The 20,552-nt window shown below is 45.4% G+C and overlaps 1 protein-coding gene across 8 annotated transcripts; it reads left to right on the forward strand.

Moving 5' to 3' along the window:
• The first annotated feature begins 1,894 nt into the window (after positions 1 to 1,894).
• LOC133887414 (putative serine/threonine-protein kinase) lies at positions 1,895 to 9,724 on the forward strand. 8 transcript variants are annotated; one of them, XM_062327354.1, is made up of 10 exons: positions 1,895 to 2,077; positions 2,181 to 2,241; positions 2,399 to 2,536; positions 6,816 to 7,077; positions 7,193 to 7,412; positions 7,519 to 7,669; positions 7,814 to 8,035; positions 8,338 to 8,454; positions 8,564 to 9,043; positions 9,528 to 9,724. In XM_062327354.1, exons 3-9 carry the CDS (start codon positions 2,435 to 2,437, stop codon positions 9,041 to 9,043), a joined length of 1,554 nt encoding a protein of 517 aa, XP_062183338.1. In that variant the 5' UTR covers positions 1,895 to 2,077; positions 2,181 to 2,241; positions 2,399 to 2,434; the 3' UTR covers positions 9,528 to 9,724. The 8 variants fall into 8 exon arrangements, with proteins under 8 accessions (XP_062183338.1, XP_062183340.1, XP_062183339.1 ...); XM_062327356.1 differs by having other exon boundaries at positions 9,575 to 9,724; XM_062327355.1 differs by having other exon boundaries at positions 2,402 to 2,536.
• Positions 9,725 to 20,552: the final 10,828 nt, after the last annotated feature.

Raw genomic sequence — 20,552 nt, forward strand, 5'->3', positions numbered from 1 at the left:
TCCTTCACTGGTCTCCTTCCACCCTCCGGGCGCGCCCTCCTGCAAGTAGCTGCCTCCGCTAGATCCACCCAGGACTCGTCAAGGTCAAGAGCCCCCCTCCTGCTGCGTACCTCCTAGATCTTGTCCGCGGCATTGCCCTTGCCCCCGTTGCTCGTTGGTTTTTAGGCTGCTTCCACCGGAGCACAACAGACGGGGGAGGGGGGAGCTCGCCACCGCCGCTGTCACTACCCCGCCAGCCAGCAGCATCGCCTCGATACCTACATCGTCTCCGCTTTCAGCTGGGACACCCTCGACCGCCTCGCCCCCGCATCGCTTCCTTCCCAGACCCTCGGCAGCAACGGGAACCAACTTATCTGACTGGCAGCACCGGCCTCATAAGGCCGCCGAAGGCAGCCACCGCCAGATCTAGTGTGGAGTAGCCCTGATCTGTCGGTTGGAGTTCCATCTCGTCGGAGGAAGGTCTTCGCGAGCACGCCTACGCCTCCGCGAATCGGCTGCTCATGTAGAAGACAGTGCCCTCTTGGGTCTCGAGGTGGTTGCCTTCTACTCATGCCGTCAACTTCTCCGCCATTGCCACCGAGGTCATCATCTCTACGTGCTTTGTCGCCGCCCAACATCTCCATCGAGGTGCAACAGGATTTGTGCCCATGCCACGTCCAGCAATTGTCGTCGCCGTCGTCCAAAACGCAGTTGGAGCGCAGTCTCGCCTTCAAAATGAGGGCTCACACTCACAGTAGATGCTACCGATGCCTTGCACAGGGCCACTAAGTCAGCTCCTGTTGGGACACCTTCTGTTGCATTCGATGTCACCGGCCTGGGCATAGGGAGTGCCACTATCTTTTTCGGTCCTTCACCCCTACCCTGCATGCTCGCTCCCCATCTATCTATCCTCGCCATCCTCACTTTCCCCGGAGATGGGCGGAGGTTGTGGCCATGCCCACGCCATGTAGGTTTTTCATGTCGTCGTCGGCTTCTCCTACCAGGCATGGCAAGGATACCGCCTTCGTCGACCACGACAAGGTGGGTGTTCCATTTGTCTATCACTGTCATGCCTCGCCTGGGCCGTCCCTTCTGGATCTCAAGTCCATGCTTGAGCCGATGGTGTAATCATTGCATTTGGAGCTCCGTCAGCTGCTCTTGACCCACTTCGAGGAAGTGGTGCGTCCTCTCAGAGATTAGGCATCTACCATTAAGTTGTGGCTGACGTGTGTGACCAACCAGCTGGAGCACGTGGAGCTACCTAGCATGGGTGTTGACATGGTCGGCCTCTTCAGACCCTGCTCACTAGTTCACCGCTCTCCAACCTCGTCTCTCTTCGGCTCACTCGCGACAGTCTACACGTCTGTTGGAGCCACGCTTTGTGAGACTATGATTACAGTCACTACGGACCCGGTCAGCTACGAGCTTCCAAACATCAATGAGGAGGACGCCACGCCTACCAGGTCAACCGCTGCACAGAAGCAGCAAGAGGAACCCGACCCCTTAGCTGCCATCGCGGATAGTGTCGACCAGTCGATCTTCAATGATTTATAAATATACATTTCATTACGAATCTAAAAATATAAAAGTTTTAGGTATCTATAAACATTTCGTAGAAAAAAATGTAATATTAAAATTGCTGCAGTACGTAAATCAATTGTGACAAGTAAACAAAACAGAAATAGAACTATGCATCGCGTGTATCTGAGGATGGTTTAGTTGACTTCATAGGTTGGTCAATTTGTCACGATGCTCATCAAGGAGATCACATGGCACCTTAGCGCTCCGCAAGTTGGCATGACATTTTCTCTGGGACACGCGTCTTGCACGCATTGGCCAACAGCTGTGTTAATTGTGCAGATCTTGATCGCGAGCCTGCACCGTTTTTTATTATTGCCGCCGCGTAATACACGACCCGCGCATCTCTCCTCTCAAATTAATTGAGCCCCGGCAGGTTCTCCTCTCCAAGGGATGAAGGCCTCGAGCACCGCAGGGCCATATGCATATATTTCCTCCATCTCGGGCCTGCCTATGAGCTATATATCTCTCATCAGGCGTTGCTGCTAATACACCTCTCCAACCAGCTGCATCGTGCGTGGTTTGTTCTGGTTCCTGTATAGGTTGTTCGTGATATGTAGTTCATATTCTGCTCTTGGTTGCGCTTAATTTGTCGTCCATGGATGCATATGGCTTTGTTACAGGAGCGTCTAATGGTCGCGCCAGCTAGTGGAGGAGGACGACAAGGAGCAGAGCAAGTGGCTGGTATGTGGAACATTGCTCTTCTCTGCTAGCTCTTGCTCTTCTCTCTCCAAGAGATCATTCTTCTTCTTGTTTTTTTTTGCGGAAATCCAAGATATCATTTTAGCATATTTGCTTATGCACAACTGCGTTCCTCTCTGTTTTTTTGTTGGGTTACCAGCAGAAGCAGTAGCAAGTTAAAAAAAAAATAGCAACCATGGGGCCGACGGATCTCACGCTCGCAGTGTTAAAAAAAATTACTGACGGTTTCTCTGAGGCGCGGAAACTTGGTGCAGGCGCCTATGGAAAAGTCTACCTGGTAAGTTTAAGTGCATGCATGCATGATTGGTTTATTTGAAATGACGACTGGTTGCAAATTAACAAGCAAGTGCTTCAGAATCACCATATACCTACCAATTCATCGACCTTAGCCTGGTCGAGCTCTTGGTCCGTCTGCTCGTTTCCTTTTCCTTGTGAAGCCAGATCGGGTTTTGTCGAGGCCTCTTTGTCCAACGCAATCTGCATATCCCATCCCGATGTTGCGGATTGAAGGCAGATATGCTTTGATCAAGATCCGGTTAAAGAAAATCATGTATTAAGATTCAACAATGGAGCCGTTACGTCTCTCTGGCGACTCTACAGACGACTCCACGAACCACCACCAAGATCCACAGATCCACCCCAAATCCTTCGGTTTCTCGCCCTCCCAGCCTGAGATCTTCAGCCTTCAACCTCCCTTCACATATCTCCCACCGATTTCTGCCTTTTCCCCCGAGCTTGTCATCCCAGCAAGAGAGCAGCCGGCTAACATCCAGTCAGATCTGTGTGCATCTTTTCAAATTGAGGACTTGCGTCCCCTAGGAGATGAAGGTAGGCACGGCGGTCGTCCTTAGCAAGGCAATGGCGCAGGGACACCAATCAAAGCCGTCCCTATACGCGTTCGCCCGGAAGCCCCTGTCAGCTCAAGATGCTCTTGCAGAGGTACGAAAGAAGGCATCGCCAGTCATCTCTGCCCAAGAACAGCACGAAAGCGAACAAGAGATAAACAGAAGGGAGATCAAAAGCATCACAAGCTTGCTAAGCAACTGATGAATAGAACTATGAACTTAGCAAGATTCATAGATACATGGTTTGAAAGCCACCCTTCATCCTCCCACTCTTGATGAGATAAAGTTTAGAGCTATAAACTCTAACTACTCTCTCTTGAAATCCTAACCAAGCCTGAGAAAATATCAAGAATAAAGATAGGTCCTGGAGAGGTGTTGACATGCTCAGGTTGTCCTCCTCACTGAGAGCCCTTTACACCAGCCCTCTCCCATATATATATATAGGCAAAATAGATAATTTCTAAAATGCCCCTAATGACTAATACATAGATATTATCCCTAAATGGCAAAATGGTCCAACTATTTTGTTGTCCATCGGACGGACCCTGTGCCTTCACCACTTTGCTTCGTCTCCAAGCAAGCTCTGTGATGGTGCTACGCATCCTCTGACCCCCCCCCCCCCCGGTTTTGAGGAAAAACTGGAAAAACCGCCTGGCATGCTTCTCCAAGCATGACTCCTCGATATCGATGCGTGTCCGACCTCCACCATGACCTTTGATGCCTTCAAGCCTTCACGCTCCCACCACCAGGCCGCCTCTCAACTTGCCATCGCCTTTCCGCATTGACTTGGTCGACACCATCTTCATCACCTTCTCTTCCCACCATGTTTTCTTGCGTCCTCCATGTGAGCGATGTGGATCGCCCATGGCTCCACCCGGCCTAGCACGGTCCGTCGGCACCAAGCCTCCACTTTCCCTTCATCGCCTTGCCGTTGACCGCCATGTCGCATCCATACACCTACACATCATGAGCTAAGAAACATGTCTCTCCGCCATCCTCTGTTTTCATCCTCGGTTAGCCATAAACATAATCAAACACAATTGAAATATGCTATGCAAACTGAATGCTCCAAATCAACAATTACATCAATCACTCATCATCAATAACACAAATCTTCCTTGTGTTCTCAATCTCCCCCTGATGAGTGCATTGACAACACTAAAACACAAAGATATTAGTTGATAATAATAAAAGAAAAGAAATTCATCTAAGTGACCCAAACCTTACGATCTAGACTATAAAGCAGTTTTATAGCTCTCTCATGATCATCATAGGGAAGTCTACCATTCGCTCTCATCTTGTTCACTATCCCCTGAAACCTGCTAAACATGGACTCTACACTCTCACAAGACATTTGTTGAAAGTTCTCATACTCTCTTCGGTATGTATCGAACAACTTAACCTTGACCTGTGTAGTTCCCTATGGAAGTTTTTGCAAATGTATCCAAATCGCATAAGCAGTAGTAAGATCAAAGACACGATCAAACTCAAAGCGACTCAAGCTAGAAAAGAGAATATTTCTCACCTTGCTATTAGCTTCAAACTCATCAACTTGAGCTTGACTAATACGAGCTTCGAGAACAACAAATTGAGCGCTCTGAACTACACTCCACACTGCAGACCCTTGACTTTCAAGGTAGGATCTCATGCGAGTTTTCCAGTAGGCATAATCAGAACACGCAAAATACGGGACTTTGCTTCCTCGTTCCATTGTTGCCTTCTTGGATCACAAAGCCGATAAAGGTGTGGTGATCCTTGACCACGCTCTAATACCAATTGAAGGATCGGAACGACGACTAGAGGGAGGTAGGTGAATAGGAGCCTTTAATAAATTCTTTGATAAGAATAAGGCCTATGTCCAATTCGAACCCAACGCACCTCAAGAACGAATCAAAACTAAGCGCAACACCAAGCACAACAGAAACAATATGAAAGTGCGCTCAAAGCGAATAGCAAAAGTTCACCGACCAGTACTGATGGACAATACTTCGACTAGTACTGATGAACAGTACTCCGACCAGTCTGATGAACACTACTTCGACCAGTAATGATGAACAGTAACGCCGACCAGATGAACAATAATCCCGATCAGTCCTGATGAACAGTAACTCCAACCAGTACTGATGAGTAGTAATTCCTATCAGATGAACAGTACACCGACCAGTGCAGCGATCTACAGGAAGGTTCAAAAAAGTTCTGGTTGCTAAAAATACTGTTTACAAATGTTCATGATAGGAACCGGAAGTTATGAACTGATTGTAGTACTGAAAAACTGCAGCTCAGAACATAAGATCCAAACTAGAAATCTAACTAAATGTGGTCCAAATCCAACGAAATTTTAGCCACAGCTTCTTACAAATACTGTGAGTCTTTATCCAAAAGATCTCCTCAAAGAGATTAAGATTTCAACCTCTATTTTATGGATTTGACCAGAAACAAATGGAGAGGAAAATGTTTAGAAAAAAGACTTCAAGTTGCTCGTGTGAGGGAGATTATATGGGATCACTCTAGATGTTCTCACACAAGTCCTAGCAACCTTTTAACCCAACAAAATCACTTGAAATCGCTGTCACAAGCGAGGACTCAAAAATCAACTAAAACTTCAAGAATAAGAGATAAATAGAAGGGAGATCAAAAGCATCACAAGTTTGCTAAGCAATTGATGAATAGAAATATGAACTTAGCAAGATTCATAGATACATGACTTAGAACCGCCCTTTATCCTCCCACTCTTGATGAGATAAAGTTTAGAGATATTAACTCCAACTACCCTCTCTTGAAATCCTAACCAAGCCTAAGAAAATATCAAGAATGAAGATAGGTCCTGGAGAGATGTTGACGTGCTCGGGTTGTTCTCCTCACTGAGAGCCCTTTGCACCAGCCCTCTCCCATATACATATATATATATATATATATATATATATATATATATATATATATATATATATATATATATATATATATATATAGGCAAAATGAACAATTCCCAAAATGCACCTAATGACTAATACATATATATTATCCCTAAATGGCAAAATGGTCCAACTATTTTGTTGTCCATCGGACGGACCCGGCGCCTTCACCACTCTGCTTCGTCTCCAAGCAAGCTCTGTGATGGTGCCACGCATCCTCCGACTCCGCCCTTGATTTTGAGGAAAAACAGGCAAAACCACCTTGCATGCTTCTCCAAGCATGACTTCTCAATATCGATGTGTGTCTGACCTCCGCCATGACCTTTGACGCCTTCAAGACTTCACGCTCCTGCCACCGGATCATCTCTTAACTTGTCATCGCCTTTCCGCCTTGACTTGGTCGACGCCATCTTCATCACCTTCTCATCCCACCATATTTTCTTGCGCCCTCCATTTGCTATGCGGATCGCTCATGGCTCCACCCGGTCTAGCATGGTCCGTCGGCACCAAGCCTCAACTTGCCTTTCACCGTCTTGCTGTTGACAACCATGTCGCATTCATACACCTACACATCATGAGCCAAGAAACATGTCTCTCCGCCATCATCTGTTTTCACCCCCAGTTTGCCATAAACATAATTAAACACAATTGAAACATGCTATACAAACCGAATACTTCAAATCAACAATTACATCAATCACCCATTGTCAACAACACAAATCTCCCTTGTGTTCTCAATAATAATGGTGAACTTGCATTGTTGTACTAAGTAGTGATGATATATATACATCTTCAACAGGGAGAGTATGAAAACGGAGAAAACATTGCGGTGAAGGTATTTCATCTTGACAGGGCAAGTCTTGACGACGAGCAATTCCAGAATGAGTTCCGGAGCCTTATGAAGCTGGAGCATCCAAACATTGTAAGGTTGATTGACTACTGCTACGAAACACAACATGAGCATGTGGACTACCGAGGACAAATAATTTTCGCTGAGAAGACAACTAGAGCCCTCTGCTTGGAGTATCTGCGTAATGGGAGCCTCGAAAGGCATCTTTCTGGTATGATATTGTTCCTTCACAACACTAGCAGCTTGGAGTTGTTCTTTAGCATATAGTATATATTTTCCATGTCACTGATACCTATCTCCGTTTGTTTGTTTACCTTACTCTGTAGATGAAGGACTGGAATGGCATAAGCGGTACAAAATTATTAAGGGGACTTGTGAGGGTCTAAAATACATTCACATGGAAGTTGAAGAACCAATTCTTCATTTGGACTTAAAACCCGACAATATACTACTAGATGAAGATATGGTGCCAAAACTGGCAGATTTTGGTTTGTCCAGGATATTCGACCAAGGAACTCAGATCGCGGACAGTTGTATAGGAACACTGTAATAAGCTGAATGCTGCCGCGTGCGAGTACATTAATATATGCATCATTTTTTCCCCAAATTTAAACGTGCTAACTACAAATTCTTTGTATATCATTGCATGCAGCGGATACCAGCCACCAGAATACATAGACAGAAAACTGATCTCAAAAAAGTTTGACATATTCAGCTTGGGTGTTGTAATGTTAAGGACTGTCTCAGGATGTAGGCGCTACTCCATATATGATGGCATATCTCCCGAAAAATTTGTTGATACAGTAAGAACGAACTGGGTGCTTCTCTTTATCAAGATCAGCGGTTAATTATTTTCCTTAGTAGTACTTTGCTACGTTTTATGTTTGTATAGTATCATGTATCCGTCTAGCTAGCTAGCTTAATTTACAGTTCCGTCTATATATCAGGTACTAGCAAACTGGAGGAATAGGTTGCAGACAACATGGAGTGGCTCCTTACTGGATGCATATTGCCTACAAGTAAAGGTTTGCACTGAGATAGCATTGGAGTGTGTGGAGACTGAAAGAACGAAAAGGCCCAATATAGTGGAGATCATTGATAAGCTGAATGCGATGGAAAATCAGTTGGACGAGTTGAAACTTGACTGGCGGGGTTCACATACGGACGAGGTATTAATGAAGCCTCTACATTTTTCTGTCAAAGGTTCCTCGTGTAGAGGCTTATGTGGAACTTTGAATCATCGATCCAGTACTATATTTTCCGCTCCTTTTCTTAGATAATGAAATTTTCTGCTCCCATGTCTCACAATGTTTATAGAGTTTTTTTTATCAAGTTTTGTCGTTCTATATGTGAATCCTACTCCAGCTTCATTCAATTAAACCGCATGTAGTGCTTGTATTTTGTTTTGATAATGAGATAATTAATTCTGATTGACTAACTGTTTACATATTCATATAAACGGGTTCTGCAGGAAAAATCGCCGTCCCCTCCACCTCCACCGCCGCCACCACGACCTGTGACTGCAGATGCACCTATTCAAAGTGAGACACGGCCATACAAGGGACCAGCTGAAGACACTACCATTGAGGTGAGCTCGGTGATTCAATGCACTGCTATTGAAATATACAAGTTGTTTTAGCATTGGTATATAAATGGTCAAACTCTTTTAGCTTTGACTATCATCAGCTTAACCGCAGGGAAGACGCAGCCCCGAGATCCTCAGCGTGCATCCACTCCAGCTCTGGTGGTACCCCCGTTCAATGATCTCGCTGCACCTATCCAACAACACAGATGGCCCCGTCGTCTTCCGGCTCCTCAGCAAGCGCCCGATGCGGGACTTCGTGGGGCCAACCTGTGGCGTGGTGCCTCCAAGCCCCAGCAGGTTCACTCTTCACGTGAGATTGCGCAAACAGCTGAGCAGCGACGAGTCCATCGAGCTCGTAAGCATCAAAGCCGGCGGCCAGGAGCTTTTGCCACAGGGCGACGTTCGTGCGCTCGACTTCCTCTACCAGCACAGCAGTTTCATCAACAAGGCCAGGGAGGCCGGTCGCGAGGTGCAAGCGGTGAAACTGACCATAGCTGAAACGGCGGCAGCAGAGAATTTCCGTCGCTTCTTCTTGGATTGTTTTGCACCGGCGATCCAGTGGTCTTGTAACGTCCTAAAACTCAAAATATAGGTAAATATGTCCTTGGATTAGTTATGCATGTCTCGAATTTGATTCCAATTTTAGTTAGTTTTCTAGATTTTGGAAGTACATTTTCATATTGCTCGATGAGATTTTGTACGAAATACAGTAAATGTATTTGAAGTTTATTAGAAAATGCCCAAACCCAATACCAGTCGGCTCAACCAATCACGAGGTGCCACCCATTGACTGTTTTATTTTTTTTAACTCCCTTCATTCTTTTTAAAGTATAAGTTGGCTGCACTCATGTAAATACATCATATGCACGTCCGCACACATACACGGGTGCATCAAAATACATATCTAAACTAGATTAGAGGCTTAGTCTCACAACAAATTGACAACTAAATCACATAATGGAGAAGGCATGGTTGAAGCATTTTTATTGAAAGCATACTAAATTGATGATGCTATCTTGGCATCATCACCCGGCCGTCTCTCCTTCTTTTTATGCACTGCTTTGTTATTTTTGTAGTGTGTATTGATCATCGCAATGCCTTAGTACTTTGGCTTCGGGTATAGCTCGACTCGCCGTCTCAAGGTCACGTCATCATTGCTGGTGAGGAAGAATACTGGAGGTTCGGTGTTAGGAACCATAGAAATCGAAACTATTAATTGTATGTATCGAAGACTGAAATCCTATAAATAAAAAGTATTAGTTGTATGAAACAATTGCTCTTAATAAAACAGTTTAACTTTTTTTTTCTCTGGAACATTCGTGGGGCTCGCCGCTGTTGCGGCCGTGATGCATGCAAAGCCATGCCTGGACCTTCTGATGCATCGACTGGCCGAAAGTTGCCACTGGATGGAACAACCCAAGCGGCCAACAGCGAAGGCAACAACCCAAGGGCACGCGGTGAGACTTTTTTTCATTTTATTTTTTTCTGTTTTTATTACTAATTTAATATTTTTATTGATATATGAGTTTGTGCTTCTTATCTGCATCCAAATTTTTCGTATACTTGGTTCAACATTCTGCAAAACCTGGTTCTAATATTTTGGAAAATCTCGTTCAACGTTTTACTTGAAATGTTGAAAAAGTATATTGAAAATATTGAATAGTACAATCATTTTTTTTATTTTTTAAATAATCAAAATAAGAAAATAATATAATTTTATTGGATCTCATTTTCCTGCATTAATTCTAAATAACATCATGGCTCAGACGGATTCAGAAATGGACTCACAATCCGAGGGAAAATACGTTTAAAAGTTGCAAATCGAACTCACCCATCTCCTCACCAACCAGAGAGCGCCACCTGGCTTTGTACTTCCCACAGTGGATCGACCTAGGCCCTCTCTTGTTCTGGACAGGCCTGGCCCAAGCCCAATATCAAGACCGGTCCGCCGACTCTTGGCGGCAAGATGGGCGACGAGAGCATGGCGGAAGAGGTGTGGATCCTGGAGTTTTTATTTTATTTTTATATTTTTTATTAAAAATTTAAATAAATAGATTCCCGTAGGAGAATTTGTAAAAAATTAGGTGCCTGCAGCCCTTTGAGGGGGTGGTTAGAGCTTTTTTTCCTCTAAAAATGTAATTTTTTGTGTAATTAAAGAAATAAAAAGGAAATGGTGTAAGGAAATTAAGAATTTAAATTTGGAGTAGGTTATGTAATAGTCGGAGAATAAAAAATCAGTAATTAGTAGTTGCAGCATTTTACGTAGGTATGGGGTGCGAACGAGGATAAACATAGTATTAAACATAGGGTGAAAATATTAAAATACACTGTAACCGCGACGACACGATGAGGAAACAAAGGTGGCATGTACGGTTCGCACTAAGATCTACTTATTAGTGCGCCGATCCTAATCATAACATGCCTTAGGGATGGAAAGTATGTCGGGTTACATTAGGTACTCTCTACTGAGTGCATATAGGATACTTTCCCTTTCGGAGGGCATCGGGACCTGCCGCCTTAGCACGGCGGGCTCTCTTCCGCTTCTTTTCCCTCTCAGCCTCCCGAGCCTGAGCCACGGTACGGTCGTGCGCCGCCTTCCTCATGCGCTCTTCTTCCTCCCGCTTGAGGCGAAGTTCCTCTTGCTGTTGCTCGTACTCCCGACGTGCGTACGCTTCCCTTCTCCACCTCATGTTCATGTCGACCCACTGCTTCTGTGAGTCATTTTGCTCATTGTCGAGCCACTGAATAAAATCACAGAGCGGTGGAGGGGACTGAACAAATGGAACAAGATGAGCGGTTAGTAAAAGAGGGTGCGAAATCGGAAGAGATGAGGCGGATATCTGTTACCGTACCGGTCGATAACCAGTTGTTGCATGTCGAGGCTTGTCATACTCGTTGTTGGCACACATGAAGAAGCACAGCCCATAGGTGTATGAGATGTCCTGCGACTCGCGGAGCTTACAAAGGTCACCACAGAAGCACATTGGTGGTTCGAGACCTTCAGGTATGGTAGTCCCCTAATATTTCTTTGGTGGGCTTGATAGAGCTGAAGAAAATATTGCACTTAAGAGATATGAGAAATGAGCGATGCTTCAATGTAAGGAGGTTCGGCTATTTATAGTTGGGGGAGGCATGAGCATTGGATTCGCTCGTGAAGAAAGGAGTGAGGGCAGGGGCGTAGCTGGTGGTAGGAGCATCGAATTCCATCTTGAAGAATGGGAAAGTTGTGTCATTGCTCATGGTCAGAGATTCCACATTTATTGGTACCCGTGTTGTCATTTATTGTTTGGGAAAAGCTGGGTAGTGTTGTCACGTCTTGTTTAAAGCCTGCGCCAGGAGGCATGTGTTGTCAAGTCATGGTTAAAGTTTAGTGGTGTAGTCACTTCTTCATTGAACATGTCTGAATACGAAATGCATTTACGACATGCTAAGTCGATCATACAAAGTAAACGTGTCTTAGTACATAGGAGTACATCACGAAGCGAACATGCATATGTAAGTTACATAAAATGTAAAATGCTACTACTGCCTCCCTCGTTGCCGTCACCTGTGCACCCCATCGTGGTCCCGATGCCGCTGGTTAACCCTCACGTGACCCCTGGAGTAGGTGAGAGGGTCGGGTGGACCGACGTGTCTGGTAGGCCTAGTAGGGACCACCGGTGTCGAGGCCTCGTCCTGTGTGGGCTGTGTCCGAAGGGGAGCACTGGAAACCTGGGACCGCTGGAGGACATCGTAGTCAGGTTTGCCCCCGAAGAAGTCACGGACGAGGTCGTATGCGACGTTCGGGGCCAGCCTCATCCTTCTGACTAGGGTAGGAGGACTGTGAAGGCTCCGCAGGCGTCTATGTGTACTGGCTGGAGGGGCCTACGAACAAATAATCACGTTAGATACGAACAATATGGTATTGAAAGTAGTAGTAAAAATTGTATAATTGTACCTGCGTGGTACGACGGTGCAGCAGAAGAAGGCCACGCTGAGTGACGTAGTATGGCTCGTACATGGCGGGCGGGGTCGGGCGTGGGGCCGCCAAAGACGGACCGGCCTCGTCACCGAAGTAACCTGAGCACAATATTAACTTATTTTGCTGAAGTATTACAAACTAGGATGAAGGGTGCTGGCAGTACCTGAGGGTGGACGCATAGGGCTCGATCTACAAGGCTGCGTCGAGACTTGTGTAGGAGGACCTAATGAATGTTTAATAATAAGTAAAGGATATTGTTCAATATTATTCAAAAGTATAATTCGTACCAAGTTGCTCCGAGCCTCCATGACGTGGTAGAAGGGGTTGTGTGGGTGCTGACATGGAAGAACGTCGGTGCACGTCTGACGACCGAGACGACTCGGCGTGGACACCACTGGACCTGGGAGGCGTCCCTGCTACATCTGTGGTAGATCGGCAGGAGGTAAGCTTCAAGGCGCGCGCCGTCTTGTCGAAAACCCGCTTAATGAAGCTCGCAACATCCGACGCACTTAGGTGATGCCCTTACCGGACGCGGTCCATGGCAGCAGCTGCATCCCTATGTACATCCCTCGTTCGGCTCGCCGTACCATTCCTCTGGGTACGGGGAGCGGTCCACCACCGGCCTGCCTATGGAGAAATGCTCGTACGACCACAGCTGCAGAAGAAGTGGACACCCGGCAAAAGTGGCTAGTGGCTCCTTCTTCGTGCATGCGTCGCTTCATCCTAGGGCCAGCCTCGGATTCATCCATATCGTTGCGAATTCGACGAGTTTGTCTTCGGCCCGGTGCGTTCTTCATCTTTTCCAAATCAGGCACATATATTCTTGCAGGCCCTGGATTACTTGTAAAAGTGTCAACAATGCCGTAACCATACAACTCCTGGTTCCAGGTGTTGAGTATTTGATCTTTCATAAAATACTTTGACACATATTGTCTGGGAAGCATATGGTGCTCCCCACACGCAGCTATGACGTGTGTACAAGGTTTGTGGAGTAATTGTGACTTCTGACAACTACAGATGCATGTCCCACTCCTTAGCACACACTCTTGAACATGCCGTTCACGTCTACCCCCCCTCCGACCCGTATCCCGGCACAGGACACTGAACCTGTGCTCTGCAGTGCCCTCTTGATTTGCGTGATGCATGTGGGCCTTCTTATTAGCCTTCTCCATATACTCACATAGCATCCGTCCGTAAAGCATACGATTGTCCTCCATTACAACCTTAGCAGTTGCATACTGATCAATAAAGTACTTACAGGTCCCATGCAAAATGCCTTCTACAATTTCAACTAGTGGTAGGGACCTCATTCCTCGCATGACCTAGTTATAAACCTCTGCAAGATTTGTAGTCATTACTCCATACATTGCACCACCACTATCGTACAACATAGCTCATTTTTCATTTGGCTCATTGCGTATCCACTGTGAGAAGCTCCTAATAGATGAGCCTGATCTCCTTATAATCTGCGGAGTATCGGTTGGAAGAGGACCAAGAGCTATTGGTTCATCACCATTAGGTGCAGCCTCCGCAGTTTGTTTTAGAGTCAGTTCATCAAGTCTTGCCCATAATGCATTGAACTTACGTTGCTGGTTTTGACTGCATAATTTCTTGAAGAGCTTCATTAACTCTTTGTTTTTAAACTGTCTGTAGAAGTTCGCACCCATATGGCGCATGCACCACCTGCTTTTGAGATCGGGCCACTGTGCTGCTACACCCCATCGCACGCTACCATGTTGCATATCCAGCAAAGCCTGCAATAATCCTGCATGTCTATCATGAATGAGATACACATCTGGTCGGTCAAGAACAATTGCATGTTTAACCCGCTCTAGGAACCAATACCAGCTGTCCCCGTTCTCACTCTCCACGAAAGCAAACCCTAGTGGCAGGATTTGGTTGTTACCGTCGACCCCAATTGCAGACAAAATCTGCCCTTTGTACTTCCCAGTTAGGAATGTTCCATCTAGGCATATGATGGATCGGCAATATCTAAATGCTTTGATAGTTGCAGCGAATGCAAAGAAAGCACGCTGCAACACTCTTTTTCCGCTGTACTCCACATCAGTAGAGGGGTAATGCTTGATATCATAGTAGCTGCCTGGATTTCTTGCACAAATTGTGGCTAATTGACGAGGTAGATTGTGATATGAATCTTCATATGTACCGAACCTCATCTCAATACCCTTTTATTTCGCCCTCCATGCCTTCGCATAGTTTATTGTGTACTGAAACCTTTGCTCAATAGCACGGATTATTGATCGTGGCTCATACATTAGGTTGTCCACAATCTCTTCGTACATAACATTTGCAATGAAAACAGAAGACAGGTTCCGGTGGGCGAACTCTATTTTCTTAATGTGACAATTATGTTCCTTAACTATTGAGCATTGCCAGTAGTCTACCCATTTCCCTCTGAATGCGTGCACCCGCCAAGGGCACTGAGGAACCAAGCACTTCACATCGTACTCCCTTTTACTTGATTTAATAACCTTGAATTGCCTACGAAGAGACAACGACCAGAATTTCACTGCATCAATAACTGCCTCTTTTGTAGGGTACATAGCACCCTGTGACACCTCGTTCTCATGGTACTGCCACGGTGTCCGGTCAGCCTCGCTAACCACCAACTTCGAAAATTCATGATCCCGCCACTCTATAGGAACTGGAGCATTACCCTCCTCATCAGATAAATCCCATCGGCAAGGCCTTCCTCCAACTCTTCATCCTCCAAATCCATATCTTCAATGATGCTAGGGATGTGCTCCCCTTCATCAGCTACACCCATCGGTTGCAGCTCTGGAACATCACCAACTTCCTCCCTGGACCCTACATTAGCCGCCTCTGATTCATCTTCCATTGCCTCACTTGGTCCTGCTACTGCTTCCGCAGAGTCCACCTCATTTTGATCTTTCAGGTACGCCTCAGCTAACAAAACAAGCGGTAGGCCACGTTCATAACATATATCTACATACTGCCTCCAAGTTGATGTGGCTTCGATGGAAACAAGCTCACCAAAGTATCCATGACTAGCACGGCTCAGGACAACTTTCAACTTCAGCTCATGTTGCTGCGGATCCAGTTAGAAAAACCGCATGAGCCATTTGCATACACCCACAATGGTCCTCTCATTAGCTTCACTAAGCCCCTTCATGACATGATAAAATCCAGACAGATCTACACCGTTAGGACCGTACCTAATTTCACCCTCACCATAATATATCTGAAAAATTAATTTATCTGCCATCCTGGAAACACCCGCAAACATAACCCATATTAAGACAACAAACTATATTTCTAATTATCGGATAAAATAATTTCTAAATGCTATCCTAGGTTCGCAAATTATCATCTACTGTTACCTCCTACGTCCACAGGTACAACCCCACTATAGTAAAAATAATATACTAAAAATAATATTCTACATTGCACTGCTATCGTACCATTTTCTAAATAAATTTGATAATTTTCTAAACCCTAGGTCATAAATGTCTAAAACCTATATCATATACTACTACTGCACTAATTAACAACAATAAAAAGGAAAAAAAAGACTTATCCGAAATTTTCCTTCAAATCCGAGGTCCAAATGCAGCAGGGCTTCGCCGACCTCTCTTCCTCCCCTCTCCTCTCCTCTCTTCTCAACTTTTTCTTTTTTTGGATTTTTATGAAATTTTGGCCATTTTTCGACCTTGTTATAGGAGAGGGCGGCCGAGCGGGCACCGCGGCGCGGCGGGCGGGGAGGCCCCTACCGCCCTCTTAGGGGGCGGTAAGGACTCCAGTCGGGCGGGCACGCCATACTCGCCCTCTGAGGAGGCGATTAGGCCTACCTTGAGAGGGCGGTTAGGACCCCTAACCGCTCTCCCAGAGAGCTGAGAGGGGCTGCAGGCGCTTAGTTTTGCAAATTCTTCTACAGGGAACCTATTTATTTAAATTTTTAATAAAAAAATATAAAAATAAAAAAACTCGTGGATCCTAGGGGTTCGATTGGGCCGGCTTGTTCAAGGTATGCATGCAAGCTAGCTTGCCTTCTCGATCAGGGTAAGGATTGGAGGGGTTGGGTGGCGGCTGGCGGTGGGCGGGGCGCTGCCGGCTGCGGTGGTGGATGACCGGGGGAGGATAGGCGGGGGCGGTTTACTCGAATCAAGTGTTGGATTCGGAGTATTCGCTTGTGCTTGTGCTGATTTGGGAGTTGAATTGAGTGGGATCGTAACATGTCGTCCACTAGAACGAGTGTCTGAATCGGAAACGCAGTGCCCGCCAAGTGTTTGATGAATTATATCGTCGATGCTGATGGCGATGTCAGGGGCTCTAACGACTTTATCAAGCTCACCAGCCTCGTGAACGCCCTGCCTGTGTTTGATGGATACCACTACTACTTCACACCTGGCTCCTCGGCTCACACGGCAAGGCCGTCACCCTTGGCACCGTGGACCGTTGCAGCCACGCATCCCAGGAGGCTTGGATGCTCTCAGGCACGATCTACTCCATGGACTTGCATGCGTTCTTTGGTGATCACGGAGTGTTTGATTGAGGGAAGCACTTGAAGGGCCAGCGTACACAGACTTTGATGCCACCTTGGCCACCGCCAACAGCAGGTAACTCTATGTTCTTGCTGTGAATAAACTCATTGTTGAAGCAGGTTGAGCTGAAACCATGGCCAGGCCAGCACTCACTGTAGTGAAGACATGATATGATTACTCTGTGCTTCCTAGTGCTGAGGATTGGTGGAAAGGGTTGCAAAAAGTGTGTTCCTCTTACCCTTCTGCTGATTACGGGAGGCTATACATTTGGTGCTAATGCTATCCAGGAGAGTTTGGCGGCTGCTTGTGTTCCACTGCCTCAACTCCTTGTACTGCAGTTCAGGATCATGATTGGTGCACTCAACAGCAGAGGGACTTTGGTTAGAGGTCATTTTCAGCCATATTGATCTGAGGACTGCTATGAGAGATGTGCATGCACCACGGGTTCCAGGTGGAATGTCACGGACGGGCCCTTTCAGAAGCAACTGCCAGCTGAGGGCCAGGCTGTGGGAATGGATGATGCTACAAAAGGTCGCGGACGGGAGCCAAACAGAGGGACGAAGGACAGGAACTAGAAACGGCTATTTCTCCATTTGTGCCCCAAATAGAATTGGCTTCTCCCAATCCATGCTTCTATTTCTCCATTTGTGCCCCTGATAACTCGAATCAAGTGTTGGAATCAGATCATTCGCTTGTGCTTGTGCTGATTTGGGAGTTGAACTGAGTGGGATCGTAACAGGAGGGTGGGTTATGAGTGGGATAAGACTGAGGACAAAACAACATCGTCCTCCTGGGTGGTGGCGGAGGTGGTGTGTAGACGGTGCGTGGGCTCGAGTGGGTGGTTGAGGAGAGCACAACAGTGGGAAGCTCCGAGGCAAGGTGGAGGCACGAGTTGAGGTCGTGCTCCAGCTCGTTGAGGTGATCAATCCACTCGTATAATGATAGTGTGTGCGATTCATGGGAAGCTCAGCCTACTTCTGGATTAGTTTTACATCTCGATCTTGATTTCCTGCTGATGGTGTTTTGCTAATTGGAATTCGTGGGAAGGCTGTCTCTGCTGCTCGACTTAGATGTTGCTGGTGCTTAACGTTTACATGTTCCTTCTACTTGACTTAGATGAACAGGAAGAGCACTGAATTTCCTTGAGATTCAGGGACAGGCAGAGAAACCACAGCCACGGGGTAGGCTGCAAACAGGGAGGACCTGCCTATTTTGGTTCGTTCAGATTTCAGTGTGATGGCCTATCCTTTCCACGATCCAATCCATGGCTCGCTGAAATCTGGACGCTGAGAAACACAGTGACAGGAGTTAAGGGCGGCTTGAAGTTGAACTGCTAGTAGTCATGTGCCTGTGGTCCTGCAAAGACGAAACGCAAGCTTAGAACGCTGAACTGTAGCCAATCAGACACTTCACTCAGTCTACTTGTGACAAGGAGAGGAAGGCAGAACGGCCTCGATCGAGGTGCTACAGTATGGCAGAATATACTAAGCATCTCCATTTTACTACTATATTATTCGAGCCACTCGGCTTGTGCAGGAAACTCCTGGCTGTAAACCTGTGATGGTCATCACGGTTGATGTCTCTTCACACGTGAATCACACAGCACATGTACACACCACCTCAAACACGCGTAGATTGAGCAACATGGAGAAATTAAAAGCAGCATCGTCAACAAACAAACACTGAGAAAAAGGCAGGCAGGCACCAAGGTTAAAGATCGGTCTAGGAAGAGAAGAAGACCGGAAAGGCCACACACAAAAGAAAGCATCTTGCCAATGCCCATGCATGCATATTTCAGCAATCAGCAGTCATTCAGTCACAGCACTAGCAATGTGCAATAGGTTACAACTGTAGAATCGACAGAACTGCACTATTAGCTCATCTATCCGTCAAACCACTAGTGGGATACTCTATTCTGAAGTAGGGGTGCGGGTTTTGATCTTTGCATGCTCACATATGGGATTCCTGTGAAAATCTTATGTTGTTGTTTTTATTGTATTTACTTTCCTGTAACTTACTCTTTTATTCTGTTATTACATTTGATATCACTAGATCTTTCAATGATCTTTGCATGCTCACATATGATGACTGCGTGATCTTTGAGTTATGTGATTTCAGTTGATATGACTAGATTTCTCCGCCATATATTTACTTTCTTGTATTTGTAATGTTTCTCGATTATGATTGCCGCTGCAGCTGTCTAAGCTCATAAGTCATAGCTAATCCCTTTGTTGTCACATTGTTGTTTCGCAGAGCCGTTACACAAAGGTGCAGATCGTCTTGTTTGTCCTTATGTTTTCCATAGTGGTGGCTAGCTATGACAAGGTAGCGCCGATGTTGGTGTGGCTCCTGTTTCTTTTGCCACCGTGGATGGTGTGCTCTTCGGAACCCGTATGTTGAAGGAATGGAGTGCCAAACTTGAGAAGCAGGTCTGCTGAAAAAGAAACGTGAGAAGCAGGCTTAGCAGTACCGCTGAAAAAGAAAAGAGAAGCAGGCTTAGCAGTATTCCTATAGGTTTGACACCCTTGCATTCGAAAAACTTGCTTGCAGTAAAGCAATGGTGTGTTACTCTTGTGTATTGTAGAGGCATTATCTCTGAATCATGACGTAATAACTGTTTTGGTTTATTTAGCTAGTCTCAGTTAAATAACATCTGTCGTGCCTTGTGGAGAATGCTAAGGTGTGTATTGCAAGAATATAAACATCACAAAGGATACACAAAGGATGAATGATCAGCGTCTAAAACAAAGATTTTAATGGATAGAAACTTAACAAACCTCACCAAAATAACAGATGAGTTTTGGCATGTTTTTTGGCTTTTTAGTGGATAGGACAAACACAAAATATATGGAGATAGGGGTAAAAGATCCTACCATAACAATGAAAGCTCTGATACCAGATGAAATAACATCAAATACAAATTACATGTTTGAATTCAAATTGAATTAAAAAGATAATATCACATGAAATGATAAAAATGCATATAAATGGAGCATTGTAAAGAACTCACTTTTTCACCAAGTAACCTAGGGTTGAAAATAATTTTAGAAACTATTACGCCACATGAGAAGAATATTAGTGAATGTTTCCAGATTTTTGAGAACTTGTAGGAACAAGATTGACCACTAGAGGGGGGCGGTAAATAGGCGTCTCAACAAATTTCTTACGAAATCGATGACCTTATCCTATTTGGATCATCCAACGCACCTCAAAACTCAAGCGGAAGCAAAAATCGAGAGAAGTTTTAACAAGACAAAATTGAGGAAACACAACTCAACGGATGGTATATAAACCATAAGTTCCATTTAAGATCAATTCATATGTCTTAGCACTCAAAACATCACAACTAGTAAAGAAACAAGAAAAGATGAACACCGAGCAATAAAACTCTCCAAATTGATTATCTAGCGGCAAAGAAATTCAAGATCATATCACATAAATGTGTGTATGCAAATTTTATATCTCTAGCAACAATAAGAATAATCTCACAAGGTGCTGAAATTTCAGCCTAATAACAAAAACGAAAATCAAAACCGAAAGTGAAAAACTTGCACACAAGGCAAGGGAACCAAGAGAGGGAAACTAGAAAGAGGGGAATTCAAGCATATGAAAGAAAA

This window comes from Phragmites australis, chromosome 12 (genome assembly GCF_958298935.1).
Source record: "Phragmites australis chromosome 12, lpPhrAust1.1, whole genome shotgun sequence".
Lineage (NCBI taxonomy): Eukaryota > Viridiplantae > Streptophyta > Magnoliopsida > Poales > Poaceae > Phragmites > Phragmites australis.

What these genes read in the sequence shown, in the direction of transcription:
- LOC133887414 (XM_062327354.1), top strand. Translation starts at nt 2,435, where the DNA reads ATGGGGCCGACGGATCTCACGCTCGCAGTGTTAAAAAAAATTACTGAC. An exon ending in CCTCGAAAGGCATCTTTCTG is followed by an intron (nt 7,078 to 7,192) that starts GTATGATATTGT and finishes CTTACTCTGTAG; the next exon opens with ATGAAGGACTGGAATGGCAT. An exon ending in CTGAAGACACTACCATTGAG is followed by an intron (nt 8,455 to 8,563) that starts GTGAGCTCGGTG and finishes GCTTAACCGCAG; the next exon opens with GGAAGACGCAGCCCCGAGAT.